Source organism: Ambystoma mexicanum, chromosome 2q, assembly GCF_040938575.1.
Source record: "Ambystoma mexicanum isolate Mex_15411 chromosome 2q, UKY_AmexF1_1, whole genome shotgun sequence".
In the NCBI taxonomy this organism is placed as follows: Eukaryota; Metazoa; Chordata; class Amphibia; order Caudata; family Ambystomatidae; genus Ambystoma; species Ambystoma mexicanum.
In genome coordinates, this window is record NC_090924.1 from 1,438,028,154 (window position 1) to 1,438,047,713 (window position 19,560).

The following is a 19,560-nucleotide window of genomic DNA, read 5'->3' on the forward strand; positions in this document are numbered from 1 at the left end:
ACATGCATAATTAGTTTCTTCCTAGTCTGCCCCAACAGTTGAGGTAGACCTTCACCTTCAAGCTCTAGGTAGTAATCATTCTTAGGTTGAGTTTCTCAATTGGAGCTGTATCTCGCATACACCTTTAGGGAACTGAATTGCCTGGTACTTGCATGCAATGTTTCTCCACATGGTTTCCCAAAGACACTCCTATGCTTTAGTGACTTTCTCAACTGGCAAATTAAGGTAGCATTTCTTAACTTAGCTTCTCAATCTGTATCAGGAAATGTCACTGCTGGTTCCTTTTTTTGGTAGGTTTCTCCGTATAGATTCCTAAAGGTTCTGTTTTCTTATGCTTTTATTAATTTGCTCTGCCAACATTTCTCAACATCTTGCATGTGGTGTTTGAACTTCCTCTCCAGCTTCCTACTTGCAGCTTTTCTCAACTTTGGCTCCTCAAAGTCTCTCATAAGCTTATAACAAAATCAAGTCTCAGACCTTGCTCCAGGACCATGCCTACCAGGGCATCACCAGATCCTGATCTAACCGAAGGCGCTATAGGCTGGGAGCTTCAGAACCCTCCTCCAAACCTACAGTTATACCCCGTGACCAGAGTGAAATGTTCATGACTAAACATTTGTCTACATGGGTATGCCTACCCCTTAAGGCCTTTAGGCCAGTACAAGGCAAGGAACTCTTGTGGGGACTGGGTAGGCTTACTCTGTGTGTAACATTGCTCCTAGAGAACCCCCAAGACCTGGATAGAGCGGGATGGATGAGTGGGCCCGAGTGGGCCTTTCCTGAACATGCCGCTGGCAAATGTATTCCACCAGACCCAATATGCTGGAGCTGGTGTCACATTAGCAGACAATGAGGAAAAACCTGAATGTGAGGAAAGCAGAGGCAGGAAACTGTTTTCTGTTGGTGAGGGGAATCCCTGCAAGCCGTTCCTAAGGGCATACCTGCTAGGTTTTTCAGTCTGGGAAGCCGTCTTTATGGAACTGCGAAGGTTTGGCTCAAAGTGTAACAAACCAAATGCTCACTTGGTAAGAAGACTGAGCAGGAAGGCTTAGACTAAGGAGATCACCCCATAATTCTGCGGCCCAAAATACAGAATCTGAAAATGCTGACATTTCTACTGTGCGTTTCTGTTTGGCAAGATTGTATGCAGTACCCTTTGGGAGACTACACCAACCTTGTCCTCCTGGCTATAGATAACATAACCTTTGGTATAAGTCTGTACTACACAGGTTGGTAGTGTGGCTGCGCAGTCAGGCTTATCTCAAGAGGGTTCAATGTGAGCAGTAGGGTTATTACACAGAGATGCACATTGACAGGTATTCAAATAAACACTCGAGGTTTCTTGATTAAACCATTATTAATTAATTTAAGTCCATTGAATAAACCTTCATCAGAAGGGAGCAATTATATGCAACACTCAAATATACTTCAAAATACACACACTCAGTTTTTATAAATCAGTAGATACTCTTTGGTGATGGCACACACACTTCCTAAACCCTCAGGTGACTTAAATACCTAAGACACTGTGGACATTGATATGTCACTGGTACATTTAAAGCAACACTGAGTTTGGTGTCAAAGAAAAGGGTTTTGGTAATAAACAAAGTTTAACAAATATTCTTAACCCTCCAATGCAAAGTAAATTAACTCTTTCCTGGGGGGAAGGTAAAGAACAAAGTCAGAGTTAAGTGTCTTTCAGGGAGCCAGGACAGTGAATGTTAAGCAAACTCTAGGTGAGCTGAAGAATTTCCTGCAGGTAAGTAACAAAAGTCTTGAACAATGTTTTAGAGGTTTTTCTAGCAAATGAAATCACTGTAGGGCCACAAGCTGGGAGGTTTGTGAGGGGAAAAGCTGCAGCAACTCTGCAAGGATAACCTAGGCAAGTCTCAACTGAGTTAGTAAGGCTACACAAAAAGAGGTAAGCAACCCCTTAGTTTTGCAGTACCTTTGGTTAGAAGAAAGTGGTTCCAGCTGGCTTCTGTTCCTGTGTAGTTCTGCAGTTCCTATATTCCTGGGCCTCAATCGTCGGGACAAGAGGGAGGACGTCTGGGGACTCCTGCACTACGACAGGAAGGTCGGCGGTAGCAATGGACAAACTTCAGATCAGCTGCACTTTGCGGTTTCAGCTTCTCACAGCTCTTGCAAATAGCACCACCCTGGTTCTCGGATACCACTATGGACTTTCCTCGCATCTGGGATCCAGCACTCTGTGGCTCAGGCTTGGTCAGTCCTGCTTCATGGGAGTCCTGGGGATCTTCCTGGAGCTCGAATCTGACCAGACACTCACTCTATTCTGGTGTCCCTCTCCCAGGCAATCGGTTCCTGCAGCAGCAATGGAAGTACAGCCAAATGTCCAGATGAGCTTGTCTTGGGGTTGATTGGTCCCACCAACCCAAGGGGAGAAGTCATCCATTGCAGGGCTTCTCCAGTCGAGGCGAATTCGGAGCTTTAGCACTGCAGCAGGGCTTCACCAGGCAAACCAACGGTCCAGTCGGGCGTCTCGTCCAAGTTCTTCTTTGGATTCCTTAGTCCAGTGGTCGACTCTGCCTTCCAAACAAAAGACCTCCCCTTTTATGGCGGTTTCTCCCATCCAATCGCAGCCTAGTTGTCAATCCCACCGAAGGGTGGCTGACCTCCGAGGACAGCCAGCTAGCCAATCACCTTTGGGTGCATTTCTGTAACCAAGGGTATTAAGCACAGGAAGTTTCGGGTACCTCCCTCACTTCAACCCCCTGCCAGACACGCTACATATATTGCTCCCTTCTAAGGAAAGCTTATTCAAATTGACTGTTAAATAAATAATGGTTTAATCAAGACACCTTGAGTGTAAGAGTTTATTTGGATAATTATCACTGTGAATCTGTTATAACCCTACAGCTCACTTTGACCCCTCTTGAGATAAGCCTGGCTGCTCAGTCACATCAACTTGTGTAGTACATGCTTATACCAAAGGTTGGGTTAACTATTGCCAAGAGGACAAGGCTGGTGCAGCCTCCCACAGGGTACTGCATCCAATCTTGCCTAACAGGGGCCTTTTGCCCAATAGTTCAGGTAAAGTTCCACAAAGGCAGAACAAAATACAGGTAGGGTCTCTGGGGTCTAGTGAATGGTTCTAATTTTTAGAGTACAAGTTAAAATAGCTAACAGAAGTAGCCCCAACTTTCAGAAGTCTTGCGCGAGCAAGCAATGCCAATATTGTTAGGATAACGTTTATTATAAGCCCATAGACTTATAATGGGAGTCTAGGGGTAGGTAAGAACCACATAACTTACCCCCATACTCTGATTCTTCCCCAGACTTGGCAGGATGAGGGACAGAGGTTGCATTTCCTGCCATTAGTCGCAGTCATCTATTCGCAGGGTTGCAGGTTCTAGCTGATCTCTTGTTGGTGTCTTTAGCTGGTGCACGGACTCTCGATTGAAGAATGTAGCAAAGCTCGATGCAGGGCCCCTCTCAGGACTGGAATCTGGTCAGGTAAGCAATTTCGGATGCTGGTCACCGCAGCACGGCGACGCAAAGGGACTTTACTGCTGCAGACTTTCCCTCCAACCTCGGGTCCCCTTGATAGTAGGACGCTGAATTGTCGCAGAGGTGAATTTTGTTGGGCAAGCTGAGGATCCCCAAAGTTCCAGGTCGAAACTCGGAATGGTGATGTCGGCTGCACGGGAGCCCAAACTCAGAGCTGGTCTGCCACAGGGACAGTCCCAGGACACTTCCGAAGGCTCTCTTTTGCAGGCTACCGAGCAGACATCTGGAATGGATGTTCCCTACACTCCCAGAGTCGCAGGACTGCTAAAGATCTTCAGCAAGACAAGGCTCCTCCAGGACAGCAGCAGAAGTTGGTAGCCAGGCCTCCTTCCAATGGGTCTCCGGTTTCTTTGCAGGTCTCGCAGCTGGATAGAAGTCTTGGCTCCTTCAGGTTTCTCCAGGATCTCTGAAGTGTAGGTGTAGGGGTCCCCTTCTTATTCTAAAAGCAGGTAAGAGCAGTTGCCCTCACTAGCCAATGACAGAAGTAGCCCAGCACAACACCCTTCCAGGGTTCGAATCGGGACCACCGGCGGGAACACTCATGCATATGAATCAGACATACTGACACCAGTTTGTGTATTGGGTCCAGACAGTCCCAACCCACATCCTGCCATCAAACACACACAGCCCTGCAGTAGCCCGTCAAAAGCTACTGCTTTCCTAGGCACTGGAAGTCCTTATTGGGATTTTCCTGGCCACACAGGCCAGGAAGAAGTCTAAAGAACAAGATGACCAAAGGACAAGCGAAAACCCATGTGTCACGGCGGTGTTTGAACACTAGTCACAGTTGGTAGCCAAACGCGGTAAGACTAAAACAAAGAAAGTCCCAAAAAATTGAAAAAAGTCACTCCTGCCACCAGCTTATCCTTTTAGCACACCTAGAGTAACCAAAAATCCTCCAAGTGTTGGTCTAGGGCAAAATAAAGTGTACTGCAGTGTAAGCTGCTTTGTACAATGATAAAAAAAGTTACCACAAGTGATACAAAAGTAACCACAAGTAGCAACACTGTGACACCACAAAGGGAAACAATGTTCCCAGTACTGAGAGCCTGAATGACGTCAGTTTCCTCATAACAGATGAGCAAAAGCCAGTGCAGTGAAGCTTAAGGCGTCACTGTACCGGGAGAAGAGCAGGGCATCATAAAAACTAAAAGCAAAAAGCTTGGGGGTCCATAAAGATGGAAGGAAAGATTTCTCTATACTGCCCCTTTTCTTCCAACACCTGGCTGAAACAGCGTTTGTGCACACGACCCGTGACCGAAAAATGCCTTTGAATGGGGATGACCACTTGTTTACCTGGAGAATTCTATAGCAGTGGAAGGACCAGGAAAGTGGGTTTTTGCTGAATGGCAGCTTCTTCGTATTCTGTCTTCCCCCGCCCGCTTCCACGGCCGGTGCAGCCACCAGGTTCATCCAGAATCTCTATGGCTGAAATATAAAAAAGGGGAACTTCATTTAAAAGCCTTCTCTCGCAAAGTCGCAGGAAATGAACCGACCTGACTTTTTTCTCTATTGAATCGGTTTTCCTTGACACATTTAACCTCTGCCATCCTTTTGGTTTTCTGTTTGGAGGTGTCCCCTTGCAGTAACTTCAGTTAGCATCAAGAGTATGTGTGTGCAGACAATCAGTTGCTTGGTTCTCAGGCTTTACCGAAAGATATAAGCCTGCACTTAGAGCAAATTGTTACTCGCAGCTTGTCCCTGCTTGCCTCCTGCTACTTGCTCCCTTTTAAATTGCCCATTGTTTAAAAGATTAAAAAACCCACATGCATACAAACACTGTCTCAGCATGGCAGACTTTAGAAATGAGCATGGCTTGCTCGTTGGAGCCATGCCGTTTATCAATGTGGTGCCTGCGACTGAAGACGAGCCTTGGACGAAACAGATATTGAGCTAGCATACTTAAGTCTCTGCTTTGCATTTTCGACGTGTGCTTCTGTATCCAACTCTCTTGACCCTTCCCAATGCTTACCTCAGATGCAGCTTCAACCTCCTCTAACGACGCCTTCCCATTGTAAACTTCTTGTCAAGCGCAATCCCAATCGGACGTGCCACCAACATGGCCTTTTTAAAAGAAAAAGCCTGGGCTAATCCATTGATTGCTCCATGGCAAACACTATGGCCAATAGGGGTACAGCTTTTAGCAAGGAACTTGCTCTGGCCAATCACTGAATTCCTTCTATGTGCTATTGAGATTTGCTGTGCCGTTATTGGTCAGAGCACTTCTTTGCTTCAGACAGTGTTTTTTCTTTGTGTCTGTTCAGTGCTTGTGACTAAAAAGGCTCGGGAGATCTACTGGACGCTCGCGATCGACTGTTTGGAGACCCCTGTTCTAGGCTCTTGGCTTTTGTGTAGCAAATCTCCTGAGACTTCCAGTTCCTCTGTGGCTTTTACCCCTTTCTCTGGTCGCACACGTGAATCCTAACTCATGGAAGAACAGGCTGTGCACAATGGTCTTAGGCACTTCCTATTTTTCTACCTCTGAAGTTATACTACTCTCTCGACAGTAGTTGATGATCCCTTCCTTATTTGACCTTGTCTCTGCGACCTGTATATTTAGCACATCATAATCTGCTGCTGTTGTAGCATAACATTGGCACTTTAAACAAGCCAGAAAGCAGTTTGCTAAAAAAACATGCAGTAGCATGTGCATGTGTTATTGCCTCTGTGGGTCTGTGAACGTAGGATTTTTATATTTAAAGTGCCTAGATCTTGCACCATACACAAATGTCTCTGAGCACAGTACATAATGACCGGCAATCAACGCAGTTTTACTGCACCAAAGATAAAACTGTTTGTAAAATAAACCTGCACCCTCCCCTAGCATTAGAAATGCAGGATTCTTAATATGCAAGGAAAAGGTGCTACACATGTAGATGTACAAATAGTTCTCTATTGACAAACATTACAGCCCCTTTCCTGTAAAATCAAGATATTTAAAGGCTTTCTAAACATCAGATCGCACTGGCTAACATGCATTTCAACATTTAAATGATTCCAGGTAGAAACAGTGTCACCTGATGGGCCACAGTTTTAGCTTTTTTAAAGCCACCAACGCGCAGCAAAAGTCTAATTTCTTGTGCCACAGGACCTCTGAGTCTCTTGATGTACCGCTTTATATGTGAGATAGTCAGGAGGCCTGTGTGGGTTGCAGATAAATAAAAAAACAAGTCTTGTGTGTAATAGTGCCTTGCCCCCTCAGTGGCTTTACAGATTTTCCAGTGGTTGCTGAACTCTTTCTTCAGACTTTGTCCCTCAGGGGTGAGTAGTCTCTAAACTACAGTCTCCTGAACCACTTGTTGATATAGCCATAGTATCTGTTGGTTTGAGATTTATGGTGACAGCTGCTGATACTTTGCAGTGCCTCAACTCTGGGATCTTTCTTTTTTCTATTTATGTAGTGGGCAGCGAAATCAAATTGTCACTTGGGTATGTTGATTTCACATTATACAACATTAGAAAGATCTGTCACCGGTTGACTTTCTTAGTAATTAATGTTTTTTTTTTTTTAAAGTAAATAGTCAACATGAATAACATACATCAATCTGTGTTTACCATTCACTGGTTGCATTTTGTACCATGAGACAATTTTAACGTTTTCCAAGAAAGGACAATCACCCCAACCACCCCCGGGGTGCCCTGATTTCAAACCTCCCTCCGTGCAAGAGATGTGGCTCTTTGGATGTCAGTAGTGTTCAATTCACTGGGACCTGTTTTTGTCAGGTCCCTGGTTTGCTTCCTCCCTTGTATTTGGAGTCCATCCACAGCTCTGGCATTTCTTAACCTCTCACTCAGAGGTCCGCTGTGGGGTCTACCCGTGGTCACTTGGTGCCCAGTCTACCCTTCCTTCCCCATTGTGTTATGTCCCACCACTCGTTTTCCATTTACAGTTACCCTTGTTTTCCATCACTCTGTCTGGACCTTCCGAATCTATCAGCGTTCTCTTGACTGGGGACTCCCTGGGTCATATTTTTCCAGGAAGGGGGCACACTCCTCCTTTATGGGAGTTTGGCATGTATCTGTCTGGTGAATTGTTCCATTCTATATATATGTCCAGGGTCTTAGCAGCCTATTGCCTTTCGCTGGGGAGTTCCTGCCTTTTCCAACCACCTGCAATGCAGGCTCTGGCTGTGGCATGTGCGGGAGCTTAATCCAGTCCCCTTCTATCACCTCTATCCCAAATAACACCAGGAGGGGGGTCCAATCGTCTATCCACCCCATCCAGGTCTTTTATCCAGCGCAGGATTTACTTCCAGAATCTCTGCACCCTACTACTGGCCCACCACATATGCCAGAAGTCCGCTCTGTCCTCACCACCTCCAGCATTGGGCGTCAACACAGCGGTACATTAGTGCTAATCTCACTTGGTCCCATTGCCACCGGTACAAGAGTTTTATAATGGCAGGCCACTGAGGTATGGTGGGCATTTTCAGTCTTTCCCATTGGTTAACTTCTAGCTCCACCTCTATATCCCTTTCCTATTTCCTCCTATGTGTCTGTCTCCTGCTCCAAACCCCATGCCTCCAAGAGAGCCTGGTATAGTCCGGGGATGAGCCCTCTCGTCCCTTTTCCTGTGTCCAACACCCTTTGTGTACGTGTCAATTCTCTTTGCAAGCCCTCCTTCCAATCCTCGGACATCAGCACCCCTTTGAGTTGCAAATATTTAAATATCGAGATCTTCCCCTCCCAATGTTTGCCAGCTCATTCAATTCTGTGAACCCATCTTTTCTAAAGAATTGCCCCACCCTTTCCATTCCGCCCTCAAACCAGTCCTGGAAAATCTCGTGCCCAGGGATCCGATCTCTTGTTGGGGGTGCCCAAATGTGGCTTAAGGGCGAGGGCCAGGTTGTTACTCCCACCATCTCCCTCTTGACTCGCCAGAGGGACCAGAGCGGGCCTAGGATCCTATGTCTCCGTACCTTACTCCGGGCTGCTTCCCGCAGTGCCCACAACCATCCCCTGAGTGTTACCGGGCAGAGCAGGTAGTTCTCGATGTCCACCCACTGCTTTTGTTTGTTGCCCCTCAGATGGGGGACCAGGGCTCTAAACTGGGCTGCCCTATAATATGTTCGCATTTCTGGTAGCCCCAATCCCCCTTAGGTTGTACCAGATGTCTATAGGCCACCCTGTGTTTTCTCCCCTCCCAGAGGAATCTAATCATTTTCCTCTTTAGTTCTCCAAAGTGTGCATCTGATATCTCTATTGGGAGCGCCTGGTAGAGGTATAGCAACATAGGGAGTAGGACCATTTTGAGCATGTTTAATCATCCCAGCCATGAGATGGTTATTTGTGCCCAGTTGTCTAAGTCCCTGAAAAGTCGATGCGGGGGGGGGGGCTTTGTGGGGGAGTTTTCCTCATACAGTTTGTCAAGTTCACTAGGGATCTTGACTCCAAGGTATTTAAAACTGCCCTCCTCTCTATGACCAACCCTCCCCAACCCCTTCTCCGATCTTCATTACCTCACCTACTGGGAGGAGGATTGACTTGTTTACATTTACCTTGAAACCAGATAGGCGTCTGTATTTTTCTACAACCATGAGCACTCTTGGCACTGACTCCATCACCTCCTAGAGGTATACCATTACATCATCGCCATACATACTTAGTTTATGGGACACAGCCCTTACCCTTATTCCCTTCAGCTGCACGTCCTTCTGAATCTCCTCCCCCGGGGGTTTCATTGCAAGATCGAAGAGGAATGGAGCCAGGGGGGGTCGGGGGGGGATGGGGCCCAGCCCTGCCTAGTACCCCTGCTTAGTTCGAACTCCCTGGATCTCACCTCATTCACCACTGCCCTGGCCCTGGGTCTGGAGTAGATGGCCTGAATTGCTCTACACATTTTTTCTCCCACTCCGATTTTCTTCAGAACTGCAAATGAGAACCCCCATTCTACCCGTTTAAATGCTTTATCAGCATCTAGGCTCAACAGTGCCTGGTCCCCCTGGCTTCCTCCCACATGTTCCATGAGATCCATAGCCTTTCACACCGCATCGGGGCCCTGTCGTCCCGCTATAAACCCCATCTGGTCCAGGTGTATTATCCGCTGCAATTCTATCCTCAAATCGTGAGGCTAGAATATGTGTACAAATCTTCTCATCAACGTTCAGTAGGGAAATGGGGCGATAGGATGCACATTGTGTGTGGTCTCTCCCCTCTTTAGAGATCACCGATACCAGCGCCTTACTAAAGGTGTCCGGGGTCACCCCTGTTTCCAGGATGCAGTTGTAGACCCCTACCATGTGGCCAGCTAAGATCCCTGAGAACTTCTTGTAACATCCTATAGTGTATCCATCTTCACCCAGGCTTTACCATTGGGGAGACGGGATATTGCTTCCTGAACCTCTTCTATTGTTATGGGACTCTCCAATTGTTCCGTCTCTAAGTTAGTGAGTTCAGATCTATCCTATCTAGATATTCCAATGTTATCTTCCCCCCCCTGCACTTCTGATGTGTAGAGGGTCTCGTAATATTGTGCGAATTCCTCTATCTCTCTGGGCGAGTCCCTCACATCCCCCGGGGTCACTAAGGGATGATACCCACCTCTCTGCCCGGAGCCTCACTGCCAGCAGCGTGTCCGTCTTATTGCCCTTCTCATAGTATTTCTGTTTGTGGTATCTCAACTTCCATACACTCACCCATTCCCAGCGCTTTCAATTCTGCTCTTTTGGAGTTTCAGTTCCCTGATGTCCCCTGCATCTCCCTACCTCCCTTGCATCTTCCTCTCTTCCATTATCTCTCTTCTCAACTTCTCCTCTCTGAAGAGCAGTCCCCTCCAGGTAGCCTTTTATGCATCCCAGAGTGTCCCACTGTCTACTTCCCCCGTTGTCGTTCAGTTCAAAGTATTCAGTAATTGCCTCTCCCAATTTCCTAGCAAAGAGGGAGTCTTTCCAAAGGGTTTCATTGCAGCGCCAGCGGGTGTCTGGCCTGTAGCGCCCAGTGGCATCAAGGGATATGAGGACCATATCATGGTCGGTCCAACCCACCGGTCCGATTTCACTGTGGGTCATTCTCGTCCCCTGGTCCCTGTTGATGAGAAGGTAGTCTATCCTGGTGTATGTGTGATGCGGGGCAGAGTAAAACTTATATCCCTCTTCCCCCGGGTGTAATTACCTCCATACATCGATCAAGCCACAGGCTGCCATTGTGCGTCCCAGGTCTCCATGGTCTTCCTATCTATCTCTAGCCTCGTCTGCACAGGAGTTGAAGTCTTCCCCCTATTATGTAGAGATCTGCCTCCTGTTCCTGTATTGTGTTAAGCAAATTCGTTATAAACTGTACCTACCCCTGATTGGTGGCGTATAATATTGCTGAGGGTACCCTCGCCCCGTCCAATATCCCCTTGAGTATCAGTAATCTCCCTTCTTGGAGGTGGGTGACCGTGCAATCCCGTAGGTTACATTGTTTATGGATCACATCTCCAACAACACCTCTTTATTGTCCCCGAAGCCCACTGTACCTGGCCAATACCTGACCCTCGTATTGCCTGCTCCTCTCCATGGATTAAACGTGTCTCTTGCAAGAAGAGTATGTCAAGATGCACTTTGCGGAATTCTCTAGCAACTAAAGATCTCTTGGTCGGGAAGTTGAGTCATTTTATGTTCAGTGTCTCCACCAGCAGGCCCCTTGCAACATCACCCCTTCCCATCACTAGTGTCCATCTCAGCTTAATGTGTGACTCCATTCTCTCATCTTGAAAGCGAACATGGGAGTAGTGTTCCTCTTCAGCACTGTCTTTATCTGAATAGCCATAACATTCGTACAAATTCCCCCAAATTCCCCAACAACTTTACAACTAAAAACAACTGTTTAGGTTTGTTCATGATCTCGGAGACGCCCTCCTTCGTGCAGTGTGTTCTGCCACCCTCCAGCAAACTATTAACTATCCCAGGAGCTTTCGGACGATTTCTTTTAGTTCCTTTTCATCTGTCATGAGTTCTGTTCCCTTGGTTCTTGTGCCTGTCTACTGTCCTGTGGGGTGGACTGCTTGCGGGGTGAGGGTCCGTTGAGCCTCATATACCTCCTCCCCGTTTGTCCTCTCCTCTTCCTCTGTGGGCCCGGTACAGTTCAAGACCCCTCGTGGTTCACGGAATGGCCTATTAGGTGCCCCGACTCCGCCCCCAGATCCGCCGTTAGGTGGCGGAGGGCCTGTTCGTCTTCCTCCACTGTGGTTAGGCGGTATTCCACCGTCTCCACTTCATATTCCAGTGAAAACGGGTAGCCCCATCTGTATCTAACCCCTTTGTCTCGCAGCCATGTCGTAAGGGGTCTACTGGCTCTGCGTCTGGCCAGGGTGTGGTTCGAGAGGTCTTGGTATGTTGCCACTTTGGATCCCTCAAATTCAATTTCTCACAACTGTTTGGCTCTGTTCAAGGTTTCGGACCTGTCGGTATACCTGAGGAATTTGACCATGATTGATCAAGGACCGTTCCCTTAGGGTATGCTACCTCTGTGTGCTCTTTCGATCTGTACAGTCTCTGCTTCGATGAGCTGGTTCAATAGCGCCTGGATTTTTTCCACAACTTGTCTTTCTCTTCCCAATTCCTTTAGACCAAGTATACGTAGGTTGTTGCGCCTCTCCCTGTTCTCCAAGTCGTTTGTCTTGAGCATGATCTCTTCGTCCAGGAGTTCTGTTTCCGACATTCTTGCGTCTACTTTCATTTCAACCATATCTACGTTCAACTGGTTGTGTTCCATATTTTCAACTTTGTTTTTCAATCGTGGTCACTCTTCCCGTTAAGTCTAAGTGAGCATTGTATATCCCCTCTGAGGGCTTTGATCTCCGCTAAAATGTGTCCAATGTCCTCTTTGGTGGAGAATCTTGACAGGTCCACATCACCCGCCATTTCCTTTCCAATTTTGCCAACCTTCTTTGCCATCATTTCTATTATCACTTGTGGGGGGGTGGGTTCCCTGCTTATCTCCAGCCCTTGCTGCGTCTCACTGCGTGTGATGGATCTGGGATTCACTCAGATGACCGTGCTGCAGTTTTCCTGGGTGAGGGTTCTTGCTGCCTCTATGTTGCAGTTGTTTGTTGGGCGGCGGGGCTTGACCGGTTTTATTATCTGCTGGGATCAGGTTGCTTCCGTGGCCTCACGGCGCCATTTGTCCTCCACTTCCCTCCCCTACCCCCTCTTCTGGGGATGCACTTATATCCCTCATCAGCTGGTGCTTCCAGGTTGGCTTTGTTCTTCACCTGCCCGGTGATGTTCAGGGGCCATGGCTCGGCCGTGGTGTTGCTTTTGTACGTTTTTTTTCAGGGGAGGGCGGGGGGGGGTTGGGGTCTGGGGTCTGGCAGTCAGTGTGGTCCTGAATCCCGATTATCCCTGTGTAGTGCTTCCCTCTTCCAGCACCTACACGGGCTGATGCGATGACTCTTAGGTTACCAGGCTCTGTCAGTGCTGTGCAGGCGTTCTAATGTCCCGTTTCTGTCCACTTGTCACTGTCTGAGCCTTGCTGGACCAGAGCACCCCTCCGGTTGTTAGTGACTTCCTTCTCTTCGGGCATCCATTGTTGCCAGTGTTTGGGTTAACCCCCAGTTCGTCATGCAGTGGGCAGTTGAGGGTCGAGGAGGGCCCAACAAGTTTTACACACCCCTCTCAGCCTCTCTGTCATGCTTGCGCACTATTTCCGACTTCCGGCTGCCCCATATACCGTTCGTGGAAGAGATCTTGCCCCACCGGCGCCTTCAGTGGCAAGCTTTTGGCCTTCTTTGCGGCTCGCCCCTCAGGTGGGCATTCTGTGCTCCCCGGGCCCCGCTGGTGCGTTTGGTCTCTTCTCCTCGTTTACCCCTTGGGCAGCTGTGTCCCCACGTGCTCTCGCCTCCCAACCCCCCCCCCCCCCCTTGGGCACCCTTATGATCTACAGCCTGTATTGGGGCCCGGTTTCACACCTCGTCTGCTACCGGGCCATGAGGGGGGCAGGGGCGGACCCACCGGTCTTAGTGGCTCCCAGTCTTAGTGGCTCTGGGCAGAGTCCTCCTCCTCTGCGCCACCAATCACCGTGTGCGGGCTGCTCCATTCACCCTCCTTCCCTCGGGGGCTTTGCAGTGGGGCCGGCGGTGTAGTCCTTGACCCCCTCCTTGATTTCGCTGGTGAGCCTTGTGTATCCCAGCGGTACCGGGACAGCACTGGTGCGGCCACCACGGGCCTCATCTTCACTGGAGGTGCGTCCCGGGCTGGATCCACATCTATCGCCGGGTGCAGGTCACGGGCTCGAGAGGCTCCACTTGTGGATCTCCGGGGCACACGGATCCTAATATGGGTGCAGATCGCTCGTTTCTTTATCTATGGCGTGGTGTTCCACCGGGCTGCGGCCCCATTTCGCCTCCTGGCGCGGTGTGCCAGGGAGCCACGCTATCTTCGCTCTTCTGGCCGGCAGCCGAACTTGCCACCATTCCGCTCACTTTTTAGAGACAGATTGTTAGCCTGTGTCGGCGATTACACTCTCTCTTCTTTGGCAGACATCTTGTCCTGCCCCCCCCCCTTGTGGTCTCTAAAACTTTGCTTTTGAAATTAGTTTTACCTTGTCTGATCTGTTGCTGCTCTTTGTACATTGGTGACACTAAATATATACCCTTCTTCCTTTTTACTCTGTTTGTTTTTCTTCACTAATCACTCCTCCTATTATACTCCAAATCCAACCAATACTCGCCACACCCGACTCCCAACAACACACTTTTTGACTGAAAAATGGGTGGTGTTCTGTTGTGCTGCCTCTTCCCCCGATCTTCCAGTGGCGGTTTGTACCTGTGGTTAGTAAATGGGGGAGGGTGGTTTTGGCCAAGTCTACTGTTGGCCTATCCACTATCTTGGATTTTACTCTCGCTCTCCTTACCTTTCCATGAGCTGTTTGTGCTGCACTGCACTCTTTGGTTCCTTTCAGTGTGCGGTTTGCCACACTGGGGATGCCTGGAGAATGCTTCGGTTCAGTGTGCGTTGTGCCACACTGGGGTGCCTGGAGAATGCTTGGTTTCAGTGTGCGTTGTGCCACACTGGGGTGCCTGGAGAATGCTTGGTTTCAGTGTGCGTTGTGCCACACTGGGGTGCCTGGAGAATGCTTGGTTTCACAGTGTGCGTTGTGCCACACTGGGGTGCCTGGAGAATGCTTGGTTTCAGTGTGCGTTGTGCCACATTGGGGTGCCTGGAGAATGCTTGGTTTCAGTGTGCGTTGTGCCACACTGGGGTGCCTGGAGAATGCTTGGTTTCAGTGTGCGTTGTGCCACACTGGGGTGCCTGGAGAATGCTTGGTTTCAGTGTGCGTTGTGCCACACTGGGGTGCCTGGAGAATGCTTGGTTTCAGTGTGCGTTGTGCCACACTGGGGTGCCTGGAGAATGCTTGGTTTCAGTGTGCGTTGTGCCACATTGGGGTGCCTGGAGAATGCTTGGTTTCACAGTGTGCGTTGTGCCACACTGGGGATGCCTGGAGAATGCTTGGTTTCAGTGTGCGTTGTGCCACACTGGGGTGCCTGGAGAATGCTTGGTTTCAGTGTGTGGTGTGCCACACTGGGGATGCCTGTAGAATGCTTGGTTTCACAGTGTGCGTTGTGCCACACTGGGGTGCCTGGAGAATGCTTGGTTTCAGTGTGCGTTGTGCCACACTGGGGTGCCTGGAGAATGCTTGGTTTCAGTGTGCGTTGTGCCACACTGGGGATGCCTGGAGAATGCTTGGTTTCACAGTGTGCGTTGTGCCACACTGGGGTGCCTGGAGAATGCTTGGTTTCAGTGTGCGTTGTGCCACATTGGGGTGCCTGGAGAATGCTTGGTTTCAGTGTGCGTTGTGCCACACTGGGGTTCCTGGAGAATGCTTGGTTTCAGTGTGCGTTGTGCCACATTGGGGGTGCCTGGCGAATGCTTGGTTTCAGTGTGCGTTGTGCCACACTGGGGTGCCTGGAGAATGCTTGGTTTGTGTGCGTTGTGCCACACTGGGGTGCCTGGAGAATGCTTGGTTTCAGTGTGCGTTGTGCCACACTGGGGTGCCTGGAGAATGCTTGGTTTCAGTGTGCGTTGTGCCACACTGGGGTGCCTGGAGAATGCTTGGTTTCAGTGTGCGTTGTGCCACACTGGGGTGCCTGGAGAATGCTTGGTTTCAGTGTGCGTTGTGCCACACTGGGGTGCCTGGAGAATGCTTGGTTTCAGTGTGCGTTGTGCCACACTGGGGTGCCTGGAGAATGCTTGGTTTCAGTGTGTGGTGTGCCACACTGGGGTGCCTGGCGAATGCTTGGGTTCACTCTGCCTGCAGTGAATCAGCAGCGGTGTATCCCTTTCTGAGGAACAATGTTACTGAACTTCTCCTTTCCAGGTTGATTTCTTAGTGTTCGGCAAGTAGCAGTCTCGCAGTGTTGTAGCCCTACTGTGGTATTCAGAGGATCATGCAAACAGAAAATAGTTTTTATGTGCCAAGAGTGGTGGCAACACTGTCTATATACCTGTTACTACTGATGAGTACAGGGAACACCCCCTCGTTTACAGGGAAAGCTTCTTGGGCGAATATTATGAATTTGGGGCTACCTAGGAAAAGCTTCTAGCTCTGTTGGAAACTGGGTGTACGAAGGTTACTCTACATGGTCTCCCAGGTGGTGTGGATTAAGGGTAGAGCTGTCGGGACTGCATTACTCGACAGGGCCAGAGGAGTGAGGAAGGTCTGGCCTGAGGTGCAGCTCTGTGATTATTCCCCGACATGTTATGTGGGTTGAGAAAGGGTGATGCTCCCCACACAACCCCAAAGCCCAGCATCCAGGATTTCGGGCAGACACTATTTCCTCGAGACATCATCACATTGCTTGTCCATAGCGCCATCCTCGCACTGATCTTTTTGGCAGTCCAAAGTCAGTACTTCAGGAAGGCATGGGCAGCCATCACTCGAGTTATGCAATCGACTCTTTTGGCTCACACATTTAATTGTCAAGTGTAACCCTACATAGAGGAACCAGCATCCGCTTTGGCTTACCTGCCGGGACCGAGATCACATAACCCTACTGCAAGTTAGACAGCACTGTTGACTGGACGATGGCATGGAAATCGCATAGGCTAAAATATGTTTAATGGCTCGAATAGCTGTATAATGGAAACCTCGCTTAAACCATGTGCATCTTGCATGTGCAAGATCAAACATTATTCTGATTAGATCAGAGGCATCAAGTATTGCTATATATCTGGAACCTGGTGGCCATTCAAGGGGTTGTGCGGTTGTGACAGGGACTGTGCATGGGCAGAGCTGTGTGTGCACTCTGGCGTCAGAAATATATAAAGGCCTCTGCTGTGCTAATATGCTCTAATACGGTCAGACACTGGGAGGAATATTCCAATTAATATGGAGGAAGGGTGGGCAGCGTACTTGGATCTAGAGGTACAAGAGCCTCGCCAGTGAGTAACGTGCACGATCTATGCTCTTGTTTTGCAATTTATAACCTGGTCTGTTACGAAGATGCCCTTAAGTTTTGTGACGTCCCTGCTAGACTTGGTGTTTTTGGGCGTGTGTTGGCTTTTATTTAGGATGCTGCTGTGTTGTTACTTGCCTCTAGTGGTATGCTGCAATTCTACTGTGCGAGATTCCATGTGCTTACAGTGCTCTTAGGTTATGTAGCCAGCATGTGTGTTTGTGCGCGTGTGTTGCTTTGTGGCTGTTTGTTGGCTGGCTTCTTTGCTTCGTTCCTTTTGGAGTGCAACCTGTCTGTTTCTATGCTTCTGTGTGCTGCATACTGCGATATGCAATATGTAAACTTCCTAATCTGTGTTTCGTTGACCTGTCCTTTGTTTTGCAGTGTTCACCAAGAATTTATGTAGTCAGATGTCTGCCATCAGTGGGCCGCTGCTGCAGTGGCTGGAGGACAGACTGGAACAGAACAACCTGCGCTTGCAAGAACTTCAGCTGGAGAAGGAGCAGCTTGTTCAGGAACTAGCAGAGCTGGAGTAAATTAGGGGATTCTGGGACAAGAAGAGGGTATAGCCCCCCCCAATGTATTACTAAAACTATGTAGGCACAAGAACCATTTTGAAGCATACCCTATCCACAACCTAAAATGTTTTGTAAACGTTCTACATGGTTTGGTGAAAGACGCTTACCAAAAGCGAGAGGTTCTCAATGAATGTCCAACTGGATCTTCCCGAGACGGGAGATGTCATGAAGATGACACCCCAGTGCTTTGGTTTACCACGTACAGCTGCTTTTACATTTAGCCTAATGTGTCTTGACCTGTGCCTTTGGGTTTGCAGTAGCATGAGGGTATGGTTTCTGCAGGCCTGCCTTGCTGTGATATTGGCTGAAGCAATGGAGGTGCCTGCAGGGCCCTCCGAAGAAAGCGCCCATGGAAAGAGGCAGCAAAGCTGGTATACAGCATGAAGGTTAGTGTTCTCATGAGGTAGATTGGATAATCACAATCACGGGGAGGAGACCGTTTAATCTCTAGAAGTCTATCACCACTTGACATGTCTCGAGGAAGTATCCCGAAATACCTGGACAAATTCCCGAACTCTAACTGGGCAAGCCAGTTCTTGAGATACAGATTGAACCTACTCCCGCCTGGTGAGATCTGTCGGGTAAGATCTGGAACTAGGGAGATGGTGCTGGCTGTGACCTGTGTAAAGGTCAATCTGTGCTACAAGATAGAGGGCACATTGTTATGAATTGCCCCGCACTGGGAATAATTGGAACTCTACGCCTGGGGCAATTTTATACATAATTGGCGTTACTCTACGCATTTTATTTTTGTAAGTCGAGTGGTGAGGAAACCATGGCCACCATTGCTGTCATAAAAATTCTGCACAGGGCTGGACTGATAAAGCTAAGATGGTAACGTCAATTAGTTGTTTCTGCTTTCGGTTTTAATCATTGTATGTGACAAAGTTGAATATGATACGCAGATTCTTTTTCTGTTTTTTCTTTTCTTCCTTTTTAAAGAAGTAATGCTCTTTTCTTGGGTTGTGAATCTTAAAGGAGATTTGTGTATATATGCAATAGACACATGTAGTTTATTTGTTTGCTTTTATCTTGTGAAAGGTTGAGTAAGAACCAGAATCACAAATAAATCTATATCTATCTATCATTGGTGAAGCAGAGCTTTGAAAGTGAGTTAGAGGGGAATTGAATGTGTGAACCTGAATGACGCTGTGAGACGCATGTAGTAACATGACTGGTGATTAACGCTTGTGTCAATCGCGTGAATCAGACCTTTAGTCACATGTGCCTAGTTTGGGATCACGGTTTACCCCCACCTTTTCTTCTAAGGAAATCTCCTGGAACTAATCTTTCAATTGCTTAACATAGTAAATCATAACCGTGTTGGCCTCCTCTGGTGCCAAGCCAGGGGCCTGGAAACGCACACTATAACTCCGTTCACGTTTTGACCCAAGGGATGTGCATTACCGGAATGGGTGGGCTTGATGGTGGACTTGATAAATTTACCACCTTGTAACCATAGTTTGTGTATCCTATTAGTGTAAAGGGTTGCAGGAACCAGAATGGTGCTCACCATATTACTTCGTAGCAAGTTCTAAGCTGAACCCTCCAACACTAGCTGCATAGGACTGCCGAAGTTGTAACATGGTACATGCCTGTCTGAAGGTAGATCCGAGGGACGAAGAGTATGGAGAAATGGCTTCCATGTTTATGCCTTAAGTGTTTCCTTCGCTTGGCATGGAGTCTTGTGTGAAGCCTTGCATATGATGAGAGCCCCGAGATGTTTCTGTGCCCAAAACATCACCTGCTCATTGCCTCAAGATGCATTGGCGTGAGAAGAAAAATAATTAACAATTAACATTTCTGTGATTTGTCAAACTTCACAAATAAAATGACGTTGAAAGAAACACCTGTTGCCTATCGTTCTTCCTCTGTTGCCTGCTGGAAAGTAATCGCAGGAGTACTGGAGGGGAGGAATGCGAAAGTAAGCCCTGCCATTTTGTGGAGTTCCTTTCTTACTTCTTGTGCATGGCTTCTACTCTGTTCATCCTCACCACTTTAAGCAGCAGTCTGTTGTCTTGGCCATGCACTTCCGTCCATCTGAGCACATAAGACGCGATTGCATTTGAACAGGTA

The 19,560-nt window shown here is 48.4% G+C and overlaps 1 protein-coding gene across 4 annotated transcripts in view; it reads left to right on the forward strand.

Moving 5' to 3' along the window:
• Positions 1 to 19,331, forward strand: part of BRCC3 (BRCA1/BRCA2-containing complex subunit 3) — a 197,196-nt gene extending 177,865 nt beyond the window's left edge. For all 4 annotated transcript variants that reach the window (XM_069648986.1, XM_069648988.1, XM_069648987.1 and 1 more), the window contains one exon: positions 17,291 to 19,331. In XM_069648986.1, coding sequence (XP_069505087.1) covers positions 17,291 to 17,442 — 152 coding nt within the window. In that variant the 3' untranslated portion in view covers positions 17,443 to 19,331. The remainder of the gene's footprint in view (positions 1 to 17,290) is intronic.
• The last annotated feature ends 229 nt before the right edge of the window (positions 19,332 to 19,560 follow it).